Below are 17,243 nucleotides of genomic sequence, written 5' to 3'. Positions count from 1 at the left end.
AACACATGTTCAATAATTTTCCAGGAAGATTTCACCTAAATTTTTGAAATTTTCAAAATTTCGGCAAAATTTACCGAAATTTATCGAAATTTTCATATTTTCTATTTACTCCAACTTTAGAAATTCACCAAAAATAGCTCGAGACTTCAAATAATTCACCGAAAAATTCTACGGACTCGTATTGATGAGTGCTAATTTCCTATAACCTTAAAAAAGTCAAATTGCTTTCATAAAAATTATGAAAAATCCTACTCCTATAATTTAATTCTGAAAAAAATAATAATCGTCAAAGTCTTGAATTTTCATTTTCTAAAATTCATTTTCACACAATTAAGTTCTAGAACCACAACCAAAGGTCTAAGTTAGTTAAAATAAATTTAAAGAAATTTCTAATTCCTTTAAACAAACATTAAAACAAATTTGAAAAGGTAACAAAATTATGGTAAGCCAAAATTTGAGTTGTTACACTTAGTGAAGACAAAGCTTTGCTAGGTGAGAGTCACGGAAAAAAAAGGAAGGAAAGATTAAAAAAAAAAAAAAAAACTGAAGAGAGAAGCATGGGAAAAAAAGTAAGGAAAGAAAAAATGAGGGGGGTTTGAGGCCTTTGGGTAATTGGAAAAAAAAAAAAAGGTTTGAAATTTCGTTTAGTTATTTTAAACATTAAACTTTAATACATTTTTATATAAAAAAATAATTAAAAGTATCCTAAAGGGCTTAAAACCTAATATCCTAAAGAATATAGAATATATAGGGTTCAATGTATAGATTATAGAGTATTAGGGTTTAGATTTTAGTGTATAATTAAATTATACAGTATAAAAAATATACTAATTTTGTTTATTCATTATACTAATTTTATTTAACAGTATTTGCTCCAGCGCGCATTATATTCACCTTATATAATATGAAACCTACTATATAATTTGATTTCTTCAATATTTTTTATCAATTTAGTAAATAATATGTTAAATAAACATATGCTAAAGTTTCATTCAAAATTTTCGTATTTTGATAGCAATTTCCGTCATTTCTGTCTAATTTCTGTCAAAATTTAAAAATCTTCGAAATTTCTGTTGAAATTTTCATCAAAATTTCCTCGAAACCCGAAATTTATTCTTTGGTTATGTATAAAAAAAGTATGTAAACTCTTTTAACATTCAACACTTTAAATGAGATATTGTATCACATGGACCTCCAAAGTGTATTTATTTATTTTAACAGTTTATAAAATATTCCATAAAAGAAAAAACACCATTTATAAAATGTCTTTTGCAACATTTTTCCTCGTTCTTGTATTTATTTTTTTATTTTTTTAAAATAAGAAAAAAGGAAAAAGGATTCAGAATATATATCAAACTCATAGACGGTTATTACCGTCTATAATCGCATACAACACTCCAACACACTGGCTACGGTCTGATAGAGTTAACCTCATTAAGCCTTAGCTAGGGTTTTCGTATCTCTCTCTCTGTCTCCCTGCTCTGGTTCTGCTGCAAAAGAAAAACCTATCGTAGCTGCAGAGAGTTTCAACAATGACGACTGTGGTGCCAACCTCGGAGGAAGATCCGGCTCTCGCAGTCGTCCGATTCGTCTCCGAGCTCGCTTGGGCCGACGCTGGTCCTGAGGTACTCTCCTTTCCTCCCTCAGTAACCCACTCCATGTTCTCTGTTATTCATATCAATCTGCCTGCTCAAGCTTTATTTGAACACACGAACACACACACACACATGAGTGTATGGTTATGTATTTAGCTATTAATTATTTTACCTACAATTTGGTAATTCAATGCTTTTTTCTCAGCGTTTTATTTCGAATAAATTAGGTTTTGGGTTTACTTTTATGAATCTGTGAATGAGTATTGGATGATTTTGTTGATTGGGTATTCCTTGGTTGTGAAATCTACTCCTTAAACTTGTCCAGTGCTGGGAAATTTGGCACTGAGTAATTGGAGGGGATAAGAATGAAGCATCACTCATTAGATATGTTATGTGATTTGATTAGCCCTAAAACAGCGTCATATTGTTAAGAATTGGTTTCTAACCCACTTTTACAGAATTGCTTAACAACCAAATGGGGGTGATGTATTCCCCCCTTCACTCATTAGATATGTTATGTGATTTGATTAGCCCTAAAACAGCGTCATATTGTTAAGAATTGGTTGTTTCTAACCCACTTTTACAGAATTGCTTAACAACCAAATGGGGGTGATGTATTCCCCCCTTCTACATATTTTAATAAATGTAAAGTAAAATCTAATATTTCACCACCACCATTGTCGACCAAAAAATGGCAAATAATATATATGTATATATAGTGTATATATCACTTGTATGCCCTATTTAGAAGTTGGTGGATTCCTTTTGGTGAAAGTTATCGTTATCGTGATTATCTGCCAGGTTGCTGAGCCCCAAGTTACTAGACTATGTGCGGAAGCCCAGGAATGCATGGTTATGGGCAGGTTGTTTGATTTGGTGTCACTAATGCTTACTTCAGCTGATGTGGTATTCTCAAAGGTCTCAGAGAAAGGTATAATACTTGTTATGAAGTTCTTATGCATTCTTTTCAAGAAGTTAAATGGTTAAAAAGGCCTAGTATTGCATGACTGCATGATATTCTGACACATTTACTTTTATTCTCCAGATCTTGAGTGCATCTTCACTGTTATCTGCAATGTTGTTACAAAGTCTGAAAGTCCCGATGAAGCACTTGAGATGGCAAAACTTATATCCGGAAAGATTACTCAGCAACCAAGTGACAAGCCTGCGTTGCGCTTAAAGATGTAAAATACCATTTTAATTGTGATTTTAGCTTATATATGATTTTGAATGTACTTTTAACGGTTATCATTTTCCTTACAGTTTATTCAATCTGTACAACCTACTGGAGAACCCATACAGCCGATTCTCTGTTTACATGAGTGCTCTGAATTTGGCGATCAATGGGAAGGTCACTGATCATGTCATCCCTTCATTCAAAAAGATAGAAAGTTTTTTGAAAGAGTGGAATATTGGGGTTTCGGACCAGAGGCAACTATATCTTACCATCTCTAATGTTTTAAAAGAACATAAAAGGTATGATATGTAGTAAGGACAACTTTCTTGGATATGTATATTTCTTTCCTCGATTGGTTATGAAAATAATAATTATTTTTCTGTTGTATTTTCAGCTTGGCAAAGGAGTCTTTCAAATTCCTGACCAAGTACTTGGCAACTTTTTCTGGTGAAGATGCATATATTTTGAGTGATGCCAAGGAGGAAGCTGTACGCACGATTGTGGAATTTGTGAAGGCACCTGACATGTTTCAGGTATTGTTGAGTCTTGGGGAATTGCAAAGATGTCGTGTGCTGATTTTTCAGTCCATATTTCTTTATGGTGAATTATTTACTTGTGTTAAATCATTTACATATATACGTTTTTTATATTTTTTTTTTGATTGCTAATATATTCCTTTTTTATGAGGTAGACCCAGTTACTTATGTTAAAAAAATAAAAAAGAATTCATAGTTTAAAATTGACTATTATAAAGTAATTATTGATATGAGTGCTTTTTTTCTTTCATCTTGAAGAAGCTCCTACCATTCCTCAGCCCTTCCAAACAACTAGCTTTTTGGCATTTGGCTCTGTTGATCACTTTCCCCCCTCCCAATGGGGTGTTTAGAAAACTTATTTGTTTGGGTTGTTACATTGCAGTGTGATTTGCTAGATATGCCTGCTGTAGCGCAATTGGAGAAGGATGCTAAATATGCATTGGCATATCAGCTTTTGAAGATCTTTCTGACTCAGAGGCTGGATGCATACTTGGAGTTTCAGGCTGCAAATTCTACTTTACTGAAAAGCTACGGTAAAATTTTAGTTTCATGTCATTTATAATTCTTGGCTGTTGCCGACTGAGTATTCATTGACATTATATTAGATTTTTAATATTTTTTTTTGAAATGTGTTAGGTCTTGTCCATGAAGACTGTATAACCAAGATGAGGTTGATTTCATTGGTGGATCTTGGCTCTGATGAATCTGGACGAATTCCTTATGGTCTTATTAGAGATACACTTCGGGTTAGTTGGGCTTACCTTTCTGGTTCTAGAAGTTTTCCTTTCACATCTTGGTTAATTGTGTTATGCACTTCTTTTTGGCAGATTAATGATGACGAAGTGGAATTTTGGGTGGTTAAGGCAATAACTGCTAAGTTAATGGACTGTAAAATGGACCAGATGAATCAAGTTGTAATTGTGAAGTAAGTTTGTGTTTCCTACCTTGTGCACACATGCAAATATCAGTTTATTTACTCATTGTTTTAGGCTTCTTTGTTTTTCTACTGATTTGGCCTTTGATCTGCAGCCGCTGTACTGAGCGAGTGTTTGGGCAGCACCAATGGCATGCACTTAGGACAAAGTTGGCAACTTGGAGGGTAAATAACTTCCCACGTTTAGTTTTCTTCATTCTAGTATAATAGTTGTTGAAGGAAAGAGATTTGATTCATTGTAGTGCACGAAACCCCCCACATTTTATGGGAATGCTGATAGATTTCAAATTCAATTGTATATTGACAAAGTTGTTATTCGCAGGGTAATATAACAAATGTTATTAGCACCATTCAAGCGAACAGGATAACTGAAGATGGCACGCAGGCAGCACAAGGCTTGGTTGTTCGTTAGAAAGTTCCTTATTCCCTCTTTTTTAGTATGTTAGTTTGCACCACCCTCCTTATCTTAACATACTTAGGGCTGATGGGAGGTTGAACTAGTATTTATTTATTCCCCATTATTTTCTTTTTGTACTTTTGATCCAAATGTTGTGGAAATTTTGACAGGAAGAGGTCTCTTGTTATTTACAAATGTTGTCCTTGTATACTCTGAATGATGAATGTCTGGTTATATCATCAGCAACTTCTGTTGCCTTTGAAATTCTAATACATTGGTGATAAGTAATATTAGGAATTCTAGTGAGTATAACGATTTAGAATCACCGTATAGTACTTTTGCATTTATTTGGGTTTAGTTTCAAATTGAGTTGAAATATTGAAGAGCAGTTCTAGGGATTTTAAATTTAAATTTTAAATGATGTATCAGTATTTTATTAATTCATATATTAAAACTAGTAAAATGGTGATATATGTATTCGGGATCTAAATTTGGTATATATATTTAGGATCCTTAGCATTAAAATGGTGATATATGTATTCGGGATTTAAATTTGGTATATATTTACGATTTTTAGCATTATTGAATAGTGAATTACCGCTAGGCCACGATTCTAGAGCTCTCATTTTGTTAAAATTGATGCCCATCATCTCCCACTCGGATCGTTGATCTCAGAGAAGATTGTCCCAGACATCAATGTAATGGAATTGTTGATGGCAGCACTTTGCTTACTACTACTGGTTTTTGTTTCACCCGTTCTTTCGATGGAGTTGATATCCTTCTCTGCTCTCTGATGAAGCTGCAGTGTAATCTCAAGCCCCTTCACAACGTCATTCATCGACGGCCGCTCGATCCCACTATCATTTATGGAACTCATAGCGATCTCAGCAAACTTGTTGAAGCACTCAGCTCCGATCTTGCCCCTCAAGTTCGGGTCCATGATTTGATCAAGTGCCCCATCGCTATGGCAACTCTTGGCCCACTCAACCAGGTTCATTTGCCTAGTCTCTTCCACCGAATGCATCACAGCCGGCCTCCCACACAACACCTCACACAACACCACCCCAAATGAGTATACGTCAGACTTCTCAGTCAGCCGTTGACGGCGGTAGTATTCTGGGTCCAGATACCCGAAACTGCCCTTCACCACTGTGCTGATGTGGGTCTTGGACAAGGTGGCCGCGCCTATTTTTGACAACCCAAAATCCGAAACCTTGGCTACCCATTTTTCATCCAATAGGATGTTGGTGCTCTTCACGTCACGGAGGATGATGGTGCCCTTGGCACCCTCATGAAGGTACTGTAACCCACGCGCCGCGCCAATACAAATCAGAAGCCGTTGTTCCCAGTGAAGAGGTGGGTTGTCGGTGTGGTAGAGATGGTCGCCGAGGGTCCCACGTGGCATGTAATCGTATACTAAGATCATCTCACCTTTATCGGTAGAATATCCAATGAGGGAAACCAAATGGCGGTGACGGAGTTGGGAGAGCAACTCAATCTCCGTCTTGAACTCGTGGGCCCCCTGTGATGACTCCGGTTTCAGCCGTTTGATTGCTACCGGGGTGGCCCACCATCAATGCAACCTTTGTAGACGTTGCCAAAGCCTCCAACACCAATAATGAAATTGTCGTTGAAGTTTTGGGTGGCGGATTTGATCGTCGCGACTCTTTGTTGACTTGGTCGTCGAAAAAGAAAGTGGACCCCACTTTGTTCCCTGACTGGAGCTTGAGCCCTTGACTTTTCTTCCTCGCCTGAAAATGAAAAATCCGAGAACAGAGAGCACGAGTACGCCGGAAATGACACCGGCGACGATGGGAAGCAGACGATTATTGGGGCTCTGCGGCGTCGTGTTTGGTGTTATCGAAGGTGGGTCGGGGTTGGGTCCGGCGAGATTGCCATTCGAGTCACTGAGTTTGAAGATTTCGAGCCCGTTCAAGATTGCATCGTTGTATGAAGTCCTCCAATCTTTTTGGAACGCTTGCAGTGCGATAAAGAGATTAACTTTCTTCTGGGTTGCAGAGCCACCAGCCATGTGCACAACGTAGTCTTTGTATATTGGAATCCCATTTCCATGGTCACCAGTCCATGTGATTATGTTGGCTCTGTGTGGTTTGATTGGCCAGGTAAATCACAAACATCCGGTCCAAGGCCTTGATAATATTAGGATTAAACTCACAAAAATGGAGCCTAACCAGGTAAGAAAACTTGGGATCTACAGGGAATCTCCAGGTGAGTTGGTAGCCCTTGTTTATGGTTTTGTTCAAACCCATCGACCGCCCCGTTTGGTAAACTTGTTTTGGCGCCGAGTACTCGGGTATTGCAGAAAACTTGAGTTGACGACTGCTGTTTCTTGGTGGAACGCTGTAACTTAAACTCAAATCGTTTAAGTACTTCTGCTCGATTTCACTACCCTCCCATTTGCGGTACATGCCAGTGTCCTCATCGAATGAGAGTGACCTTCCACCGATGTTGATTCGGTACAGCATCTCTAAAGCAGAGCTGTTTCCGATGGGAAAGAAGTTGTTGTTGCCTACATAGTAAACCCCAGCACTCTGTTCTGCAGTGTAGTAGAGATTTGTAGGCATGGATACAATTTCAATTCCGTTGATAAACGCGTATGCACCTGGGCTTGCTCTGCTTGGACTGAATGTGATGTTGAGACTCTTTTCTTCTTCCTCAATGTTCAAACAGAATTCTCTGTAAATCGTCTCGACCCCATAAGCATCGGCAGTGACAGAGGCATTGAAATGGTTGAGAAGGGTAAAGCCACCGGCTTTAACGGAGAAGAGGGCGTTGGAGCGGTCGAAGTCAGGGTACTGAACTGGGTTGAAATGCAAGCGAATGAACTTTTGCCCGCCAGTGGTGAAAGGAATTCTGTAAGTAAACTCGGAGTAAGAAAGCCGAGCCATGGTGTACGGCACTTGGCTGACGGAGAAGGACTTCGACGAAGGTGCTTCTCTCACTAGGGATGCCCCTTTACCTTGCTGGTAAAAATATTTTGAGTTGATATCTCCACTCCAAATTCGGTCATCGTATGGGTTGAATTTGTTGCCGGAATAGCCACAGTTAATTGTGATATCATCTACAGCAGTGTCGATAGGTTGGGAGCGATCTCCAGCCACCACTAACGTGACCATGTGCAGAAACAAGGAAAGGTGGTAAAGATGAATACTTAGCATTTGTCTCATGGTACGTTGTATGAAGGAGTTTGCTGCTTAGGAAGAAAGAGAGTGAGTTTTTAATGGAGATTGTATAAAGGTGTTTTGTGAACACACATTTGTGAGCATAACATGTGCATTTCTTTTTCTTTTTTACGTAGTGATTAGGTCAAGGAATCTTTGTTCACCCGATTGTAATTTAATTATAATTGTGCATGATAACTTTAAGAGTGTATAGATAAAATTAAGGGTGAAAATGGATTGTGTCGGGCTTATATCAGCCAAACAACTGACCCACCCGACTAACAAACCATAGTGAATTTTTTAAATTGGCAACCGAATCAACTTTACTGAGTCGGGTGAGAACAACCGAACAGACTATTGTAGGTCGGTTGTCGGTTGCAACGTACCGACTTTGGAGTTCAGGTTGGTTTTTAATAACTCAAGTTTATCATGTTTTTCAAAAGAGTTTTATTATTATTATTATTATTATTTAAAAACATTTTAAAATATTAAAATTTTTTTTACATGTGGTGAAAAGATGTAAATACCCTTGCCACATCAACAGATAACCTTCTCATTGACAAAATATTTAACGGAGGTATGAATTTGACACAAAATAAAAGTTGAGGTATGTATTTGTAAATTTTTAAACTTAAAAAATATGATAAAATTGAAGTACTAAATTATAATTAAGCCATAAAATGAATTTGAACAAATACATAATAAATCCTGTGATATTTTTGTAATACATAATTAATTAATATTGAAACAAATGAAAACAAGCATAATAGAGAATTTAATCCTAATTTAAGTCAATAGTGGTTTTGGCTTGTTTAATATTATAGTATAAATTATTTAAGAAGTTTATAATCTTCCCTCCCACAAAAAAAAAAAAAAAGTTTATATATAGTAAGTCAAGATAATAGACTTTGATTTTTTGACTTGTATACTGATATTATATATACGCGTGGCTTCCCATTTTGTTTAATATTAAATGGAAGCTAGAGCCTAGACTTGCACTGTCGAATATTATTGGCTCTAGCTACTTTAAACTAATGGATCAAAATCAGTCAAGATAACAGAGTTGGACAAAGTACTATTTTCATTTTGGATGGGCATACAGTGGACGTACTTGACGAATTATTAGTCTTTGGCAATTTGCAGAAGTCGTTATGTAAAAGAAAAAAAAAAAAAGACCTACTATTCTTAGTACGTAGTGACTAATAACGGACTATACATATATTCCAAAATGTATCATGCATGTTAACATCAACGTTGACGCCTTGTTATCAGTTACAATTTGCTTCTTGGCCACTAGCTGGAACAATGAAATTGAGTAATGCTAGGGTTATTCTACAATATGGACCCGTTATTGATACATGAATGCATTAATATGCTACACTTTTTCCACACATGCATTCAAAAATTGCATTATGAATGAACCATTTTTTTCTCACAAACATTCCAAAAAAGTGATCAAATCCCAGTACACACGAAAACGACCTGTCATACTAGATGTTTCATAAATAAATTTCAAAATCTTATATTAGATTCCAGTTGATGTGGCTGTGATTGGTTTGTTGATATATGAACTCCATCATTCATTTTTAAAGAGGTACGTAGCCTAGAATGAAATCATTTTTTGGCCGCGCGTTAGTCTTTAACCCTATTGTCATTTGTCAGTCCTGGAATTTTTTGAATTGGTTGCTGCAGAAATTGACCCCCAAGCAGCAAAGGGCTTGGACTTTTCAAAGTGTCCTTGAACTAGATCGATGGTAGGAGAGATTGTTGACAGATGATCAGGTAAAGAGATTCATGGACACTAGCTCTGCTCCTAAATTGCTAATGCACCTGTCAAGTGTTTTTTTTTTTTTTTTTTTCCTTTTGATTTTATCTTTCAAGTGCACTTTTGTTAAGTTTGCTACATGATCCCTTATTTTCTTGTATATGACGTTGAGGATGGACCAACTGGGTTTCTTCAATCCTAGACCATGATATACTGTTTTCTTCTTAAATGAAATTCCAATTGAAGTATGAAATTGACACAGATTAAAATTATAATTAAAAAAACAAAAATAAAATAAAACAAGATTAAATAAGATAATCAAAATTCAAAAAATCAACACTTTGGGATTCTTCTTAGCCTAGTCGATGCATTCAAAGCCTGCTACTATATATGCTATAACAACTACAGTATCAACAATTTCGAAAAAATTTACTCTCTGGGTGAGAATGGGCCTTGACTGAGCAAGTGGGCTTCGAAACTCTCCAAGTGGAAAAACAAAAGCATTCAGAGTTTGCTGCTATACACTATAAAAACTACAGTACCAAGATTGTTTCCTTGCTACAAAATGTTCAGCTTGAACGTAGACCTTGTTATTAAAATAAGGTGCCAAATGAAATTTTCGATGAAATTAACAAACTACTATTGATTTTGATCGCAATTTTACATGATTTAAGAAACAACAAAAAAAATGGAAACAACAAAATTACAAATTGAGCTGAAATTGTAGCATATATACTATCACACTGATATATGAGTCTAGCTAGCCAGATTAGTCTGACTGATTCATTACAAATTTTGGTCGATCATCTCCCATTGGGATCATGGATCTCAGAGAAGACTATCCCAGACATCCCTTTAATGGACTCGTTCGTAGTGGAATTTTGCTCACTACTACTGCTTTTGGTCACCCTGCTCATGTTCTTTGAATCCGAGTCTTCCCAGCTACAACTAAACCTTGCATCACTATCCAGTCTATCATTCATCACCAAGACAAGTTCATCCTCATCCTCATCCTCATCCTCACCCTTCCTTTCAGTGCACTTCACCCCCACCTGATCCGCGCTCTGCTGGAGCTGCAACGCAAACTCAAGCCCCCACGCCACGTCATTCATCGACGGCCGTTCGATCCCATTATCACGCATGCAACTCACCGCAATCTCAACGTACTTACTCAAGCTCTGATTTACAATCTTACCCCTTAAGCTCGGATCAATGATCTGATCAAGGGTCCCACTGCGATGACAGCTCTTGGCCCACTCAGCTAGACTCATCTGCTTCTTCTCCACCGTACGTATCAAAGGCGGCCTTGCACACAATACCTCACACAACACCACCCCAAACGAGTACACGTCGGACTTCTCCGTCAGCTGCTGCCGTCGGTAGTATTCCGGGTCCAAATACCCGAAACTACCCTTCACCATCGTGCTAATATGGGTCTTGGACGAAGTATTACTCGTGCCCATTTTTGACAACCCGAAATCCGAAACCTTGGCCACCCACTTCTCATCCAACAAGATGTTCGTGCTCTTCACGTCCCGATGGATGATGGTGAATTTCGCACCGGTGTGAAGGTAGTGCAGCCCACGCGCCGCTCCGATGCAAATCTGGAGCCGCTGCTCCCAAGGAAGAGGTGGATTGTCAGTGTGGTACAGATGTTCGCGTAGAGTCCCACGCGCCATGTAATCGTAGACGAGGATCATCTCGCCGTCGTCCGTACAGTACCCGACGAGAGACACCAGGTGGAGGTGGCGGAGCTGGGAGAGCATCTCGATCTCCGTCATGAACTCGTGGGCCCCCTGCGACGACTCGGATTTCAGCCGTTTGATCGCCACGGGGGTGGCCCCACCGTCGATGTACCCTTTGTACACGTGGCCGAATCCGCCGACGCCAATAATGAAAACGTCGTTGAAGTTTTGGGTGGCGGCTTTGATCTCCGCCAGCGAGAAGTGACGGCACACATCGGACGGTAGAGACGAGCCGCGAGTCTTGGTTGATTTGGTCGTCGAAAAAGAAAGTGGACCCCACTTTGTTCCCTGACTGGAGCTTGAGTCCTTGACTTTTCTTCCTCGCCTGAAAATGAAAAATCCGAGAACAGAGAGCACGAGTACGCCGGAAACGACACCGGCGACGATGGGAAGCAGACGAGTAGACGACTTGTTGCTCGAATTTTTGGGGCTCTGCGGCGTCGTATTTGGTGTTATCGAAGGTGGGTCGGGGTTGGGTCCGGCGAGATTGCCATTCGAGTCACTGAGTTTGAAGATTTCGAGCCCATTCAAGATTGCATCGTTGTATGAAGTCATCCAATCTTTTTGCAACGCTTGCAGTGCGATAAAGAGATTAACTTTCTTCTGGGTTGCAGAACCACCAGCCATGAACACCAAGTAGTCTTTGTATATTGGAATCCCATTTCCATGGTCACCAGTCCATGTAATTATGTCGGCTCTGTGTTCAGCGGTTAGATTGGCTATGTAAATCACAAAACTCCGGTCAAAGACCTTGATCATATTAGGATTAAACTCACAAAAATGGAGCCTAACCAGGTAAGAAAACTTGGGATCTACAGGGAATCCCCAGGTGAGTTGGTAGCCCTTGTTTATGGTTTTGTTCAAACCCATCGACCGGCCCGTTTGGTAAACTTTTTTTGGCGCCGAGTACTCGGGTATTGCAGAAAACTTGAGTTGAAGACTGCTGTTTTGTGCTAGAACGCTGTTACTTAAACTCAAATCGTCTAAGTAGTCCGGCTCGATTTCCATACCCTCCCAATTGCGGTACATGCCAGTGTCGTCATTGGGTGAGATTGAGCTTCCACCGATGTCGATTCGGTACACCATCTCTAAAGCAGAGCTGTTTCCGATGGGAAAGAAGTTGTTGTTGCCTACATAGCGAACCCTATCGCTTTGGGCATCAGTGTAGTAGAGATTCGTAGGCATGGATACAATTTCAATTCCGTTGATGAACGCGTATGCATCTGGGGTTGCTGTACTTGGAATGAATGTGATGTTGAAACTCTGTTCTTTCTCAATGTTCAAACAGAATTCTCTGTAAATCGTCTTGTCCCCAAAAGCAGCCTCCTCGGCAGCATCAGCTGTGACTGAGGCGTTGAAGTTGTTGAGAAGGGTAAAGCCGCTGGCTTTGACGGAGAAGAAGGATTTGGAGCGGTCGAAGCCCGGGTACGAAACTGGGTTGAAATACAAGCGAATGAACTTTTGGCCGGCGGTGACTGGAAATCTGTAAGAAAATTCGGCGCGAGAAAGCCGGGCGGTGGTGTACGGCACTCTGTTGGCGGGGGCAGAGGAGGTCGGAGGTGCGTTATGGACGACGGATGTGGCGTTGGGAGCAGTTTGGTGAACTTCGGAGGGGGAAAGTTTTGAGTTGATATCTCCAGTCCAGGTTCGTTTATCGTAGTCATTGAAGATGGTGCCGGAAGAGCCGCAGTTAAGGGTAATATCATCGACCGGAGTGTATGGGGCCACGCGTACGGTGAGGATGTGCACGAACAGGGAAAGGAAAAATAGTGGGGTGAGGTTCATGGGTTTCATGGTGATTGTATGAAGGTCTCAGTTTGGTGCTTAATTGGGAGAGAGACTCTCATAGAGGTTGCATTTCATATAGGGGCTAAAATTGAAGCTCGTCTTCTACTTGCTAGTTGTTATATTGTTGTTTGAACATGGAGTCATGAATTTTCCTTCAAGTGCTTGAGTAGAAGAGAAGTGGGACATGCTGCTCTGGTCTCTACTCTAAAGTAAAGATTCTCGATCAACATCAGTGATCACCGATCAGTCATGATAATTGATAGACTTTCAAAACTGTAATTTTTATTTTTAAAGCAAATAGACTTGACGAATTCAGTCTTTGGCCAAAGTCTTTGTGCATACTTCCAAAATAATGACACCAGTGAATAGTGGATTGTGTTGTCTTGTTCTGAGTAGAAAAGTCTCAGTGCTAACAACACGCTAAATGGTCTCCACCTATGAGGCTATGAGTTGGTAACTTGGTAGACGTTTTATATTTTTCTACTCAGGATTTCTAATCTGTTAATTTAAATGATTAAAGAATAATTCTTGTGTGTTTCATAGTGTGCAAAGCACGTAATTTATATAAGGGAAAGACATAACAATAAGGAAATACAATAACTAAAATGAGCTAAATAAGACATAATGGAGGAAAATTAAAGTTGACAAATATTGATAAAGGAAATCAAGATTAATTGACATATGCTGATTGAGGTGTGATGGAGATGATTGAGGTTTATTAGAGATGATCACACCTATAATCAACACAATCATCATAACCTATATACTTTTGAGTTTCATACCATAATCAACTGTATATCTCTCTCATTGGCCAAAAAAAAAACTGTATATCTCTCTCTATCTTTCTAGGATACTATAGCATATTCAAACTTTAAATAAACACCGTTTTCTACTTATATCAAAGCAAAATCACAAAACTATGTAATTACCAGGCTGTAATTCAATCCCTAAAGGTTTATAAATTTCAAAATTCAAATCACGTGGTTCACGCCATTAAAAATGGCATGAAATCCATTGTTGGATTTGCATGAGTGACATCAATTAGAAAAAAATCCATTGTTGGATTTGCCTTGCCATAACAAGATATTGATACACATGCAAGACTAAACTTTTTTTACCAACAAAAAAGCAAAGACCTTTAATAATATATTGAATACACCAATATGTGATCAAATATGAGCTTATACGAAATTGTTGCATTGATAAGACACCAGTATAAATAGTTAAATGTAGGTACTCTATGTTACGCCTCATAAGACAGTACCAATGGCCCCAATTCTTGTACATCTCTTGGGAGCTTTACTTCCCCTTCTAGCAATGCAGGCTTTTGTAGTTGAGTCAATTCAAAAAGGAGAGGGACAGAGTACAATAGGGCTTCAACAGCTTAGAAGTTACCTGAGGGCCTTTGGATACCTAAACGATGCCGCTTCGAAAGACTCCAATCTTAGCAGCTTAGAAAATGATGAGCATTTTGAATCTGCACTTAAAATGTTCCAAAAAAACTATTATGTGAATGTTACAGGAAAGCTTGATTCCGCTACCAGTGATCTAATAAACACTCCACGCTGTGGTGTGCCCGATCACAATATCAATAGGTCACATTTGGTCGGTCCAAATAAAATGGGACATGGTGTTCGTATAGGTTCCCATTATGCCTCCTTTGGGAAATGGCCACCTACCAAGTATCATCTCACATACACAGTCCTTTTGAATAGAGCCCAAAGCAAGGTGGGGATGTACGCTTTGTTTCATGCATGCAACCAAGCATTCGGGTTATGGGCCCGAGTTTCCAATTTTACCTTTCAATTGGTTAGCACAGGTTCACCGGCGGACCTTTCGATTAGCTTCGAACGCCGTGATCATGGGGACGGAAGCCCATTTGATGGGCCATATGGGGTTTTGGCCCATGCCTCTGGGCCCACAGATGGAAAGATGCATATCGATGCGGAGGAGAATTGGACCTTTAGGCCACCGAGTGTGGCGGCCCAAGTTGATTTGGTGTGGGTGGTTATGCACGAGATAGGGCACTTGCTTGGACTTGCACATAGTACAATTCCTGATGCCGTTATGTATGCTTATGTAGATCCTGGAAAGACCAGGAGGGCTTTGCACAGTGATGATATTGCTGGCATACGAGCTTTGTACTCTATAGCTTAGAGTACATCTAAACGCATGATGCGGGTGTACGAGAAATGATTGAGTTGATTGTGGAAAATTAAATATTTTTTCGTTACGTTTTGGTTTATAAATGTCATTGGCATTATTTAGAAATAAATGGTCAGCAAGATTGCCCTGACCATATCCCATATATTCATATACATACCAAACTTTCTTGGATACAAAATATAGAGAATATGTTATGCATGGAAAATTGGTCCATCCATTAATGGCAATATGTTAATTCCATGCATGTATGAAGATTAAAAACTCTCCTAAGACAGTATTATAAATAATTAAATGCAGGCACTCTCTATTATGCCACACAGGTAGCAATATAATATTGGTTTTGACTTTTGAGTGGTTTTTTAGGTACCAATGGCCACAAAAAAAATTTCCTTTCTTGTGGGAGCTTTAATTCCCCTTCTAGCAGTGCAGGTTTTTATAGTTCAAATTGTTCAATCACATCAAAATGGAGAGGGACACAGTACCTTAATAGGGCTTCAAGAGCTTAGAAGCTACCTGAGGGCCTTTGGGTACCTAAACGATGACGCTTTGAGAGACTCCAATGTTACCACTATGACCACCGGCTTGGAATATGCACTAAAAATGTTCCAAAAAACCTACAATTTGAATGTTACGGGAAAGCTTGATTCCAAAACCATCCATCGAATACACTCTCCACGGTGTGGTGTGCCTGATAAAATCCATGGGCCATGGATCATATGGGCCCAATGGTGTTGGGATCAGCCCCCAGTATGCCTTCTTTGGTGGAAATTTTAAATGGCCACCCACAAAGTATGATCTCACCTACAAATTCACCGATGTAGCCCAAAGTCAAGTGGGGGTCTACGCTTTGAGAGACGCTTGCATCCAAGCTTTCGGATTATGGGCCAAGGTATCCAAGTTCACATTTGAACAAATTGGGTCGGACTTACCAGCTGACCTTTTCATTAGCTTTCAACGCGAAGAACATGGGGATGGAATCCCGTTTGATGGGCCGGGTAAGATTTTGGCCCATGCTTTTGCGCCCATGGATGGAAGGGTACACGTGGATGCAGATGAGAATTGGAGCTTGAAGCCACCAAGTGCGGGCAAATTTGATCTGGTGTGGGTGGCCATACACGAAATAGGGCACCTTCTTGGACTTCAACATAGTACAACTCCTAATGCAATTATGTATCCTTATGTTGATCCTGGAATGACCAAGAGGGCTTTGCATAGTGATGACATTGCTGGCATACGAGCTCTGTACTCCCAGCCGTAGAGTGCTCATCCATACACATCCATTAATATCCAAAAACAAATATTAAATTACAAGAATTATTATTGAGAGTAAGAGAAGAGATTAGTTTGGTTGAACTACAAACATCACTAAACGTGTAAGAAAATTAGTTCTTCTGCTTTTTACCAAAATCATCTATATTTATTATATTCTGAAAAACAGAATTGACCAATATTTGATCACTGAATTTACATTTTCTTCTCTTCACATTCCCCTCTTTTTCTCTCATCACTTCTTGAAGTTGTTTTTTACCCATAACAAAGAAACTGCTCTATTTACCAAAGTTAATGAAACTGCAAAAAATTATAGAGTGACAAGTAGTGCTTTCTACTTGATTAATGGTTTTTCTTGACATGCAAGCCAGTTCCTCTTCGTTGTAATCCTTACAGATATCTGGCTGATAATCAAATTTTATGGAAGCTCTGATGTAAGCAGAAGAAGCCCTGCGAGGCCCATGGGAACCTCCTACTTTCGAAGACTTGAACTCAACGATTACTCCACCATCAGACGCAGACTTCTTAGAGGGTCCACTAGAAAAGTACTGCTTTCCATCAGACTTTGGGGCTTTTCTTTGTCTTGGTAACAATTTGCTCCCTGATTTTGAGTCATCTTTCTCCTCATCTTCATCAACCCTTTGCTTTCTGATGTTCTGCTTCTTTACCGGCTTCTAAACCAATTTCCT

The 17,243-nt window shown here is 39.2% G+C and overlaps 3 protein-coding genes and 2 pseudogenes across 3 annotated transcripts; 3 read left to right on the top strand and 2 right to left on the bottom strand.

Annotated features, from left to right (window-relative positions):
- Positions 1-1,426: 1,426 nt before the first annotated feature.
- On the top strand, positions 1,427-4,909 carry LOC147288447 (uncharacterized). Its single transcript, XM_086241737.1, has 10 exons — positions 1,427-1,625; positions 2,397-2,526; positions 2,641-2,779; positions 2,859-3,071; positions 3,167-3,305; positions 3,691-3,841; positions 3,945-4,054; positions 4,136-4,233; positions 4,338-4,407; positions 4,565-4,909. Exons 1-10 carry the CDS (start codon positions 1,533-1,535, stop codon positions 4,652-4,654), a joined length of 1,233 nt encoding a protein of 410 aa, XP_086097863.1. The 5' UTR covers positions 1,427-1,532; the 3' UTR covers positions 4,655-4,909.
- Positions 4,910-5,075: 166 nt separating this feature from the next.
- LOC147288446 (receptor-like protein kinase FERONIA pseudogene) lies at positions 5,076-7,842 on the bottom strand (annotated as a pseudogene).
- Positions 7,843-10,209: 2,367 nt separating this feature from the next.
- On the bottom strand, positions 10,210-13,302 carry LOC147288445 (receptor-like protein kinase FERONIA pseudogene; annotated as a pseudogene).
- A 1,083-nt stretch (positions 13,303-14,385) lies between these two features.
- Positions 14,386-15,276, top strand: LOC147288444 (metalloendoproteinase 2-MMP-like). The gene has a single exon (XM_086241013.1). It carries the CDS (start codon positions 14,386-14,388, stop codon positions 15,274-15,276), a length of 891 nt encoding a protein of 296 aa, XP_086097139.1.
- A 378-nt stretch (positions 15,277-15,654) lies between these two features.
- On the top strand, positions 15,655-16,543 carry LOC147288443 (metalloendoproteinase 1-like). Its single transcript, XM_086241012.1, has 2 exons — positions 15,655-16,032; positions 16,175-16,543. The coding sequence occupies exons 1-2, from the start codon at positions 15,655-15,657 to the stop codon at positions 16,541-16,543; spliced, it is 747 nt and encodes a 248-aa protein (XP_086097138.1).
- Positions 16,544-17,243: the final 700 nt, after the last annotated feature.

Source organism: Dryas octopetala, chromosome 4, assembly GCF_963921425.1.
Source record: "Dryas octopetala chromosome 4, drDryOcto1.1, whole genome shotgun sequence".
NCBI classification, from domain to species: domain Eukaryota; kingdom Viridiplantae; phylum Streptophyta; class Magnoliopsida; order Rosales; family Rosaceae; genus Dryas; species Dryas octopetala.
This window is presented reverse-complemented; position numbering and strand designations above follow the sequence as displayed.

Coding starts and splice junctions, on each gene's coding strand:
- LOC147288447 (XM_086241737.1), top strand. CDS start 1,533: ATGACGACTGTGGTGCCAACCTCGGAGGAAGATCCGGCTCTCGCAGTC. Junction 3,072..3,166: donor GTTTTAAAAGAACATAAAAG/GTATGATATGTA, acceptor TTGTATTTTCAG/CTTGGCAAAGGAGTCTTTCA. Junction 3,306..3,690: donor AGGCACCTGACATGTTTCAG/GTATTGTTGAGT, acceptor GTTACATTGCAG/TGTGATTTGCTAGATATGCC.
- LOC147288444 (XM_086241013.1), top strand. CDS start 14,386: ATGGCCCCAATTCTTGTACATCTCTTGGGAGCTTTACTTCCCCTTCTA.
- LOC147288443 (XM_086241012.1), top strand. CDS start 15,655: ATGGCCACAAAAAAAATTTCCTTTCTTGTGGGAGCTTTAATTCCCCTT. Junction 16,033..16,174: donor GGTGTTGGGATCAGCCCCCA/GTATGCCTTCTT, acceptor TTATGGGCCAAG/GTATCCAAGTTCACATTTGA.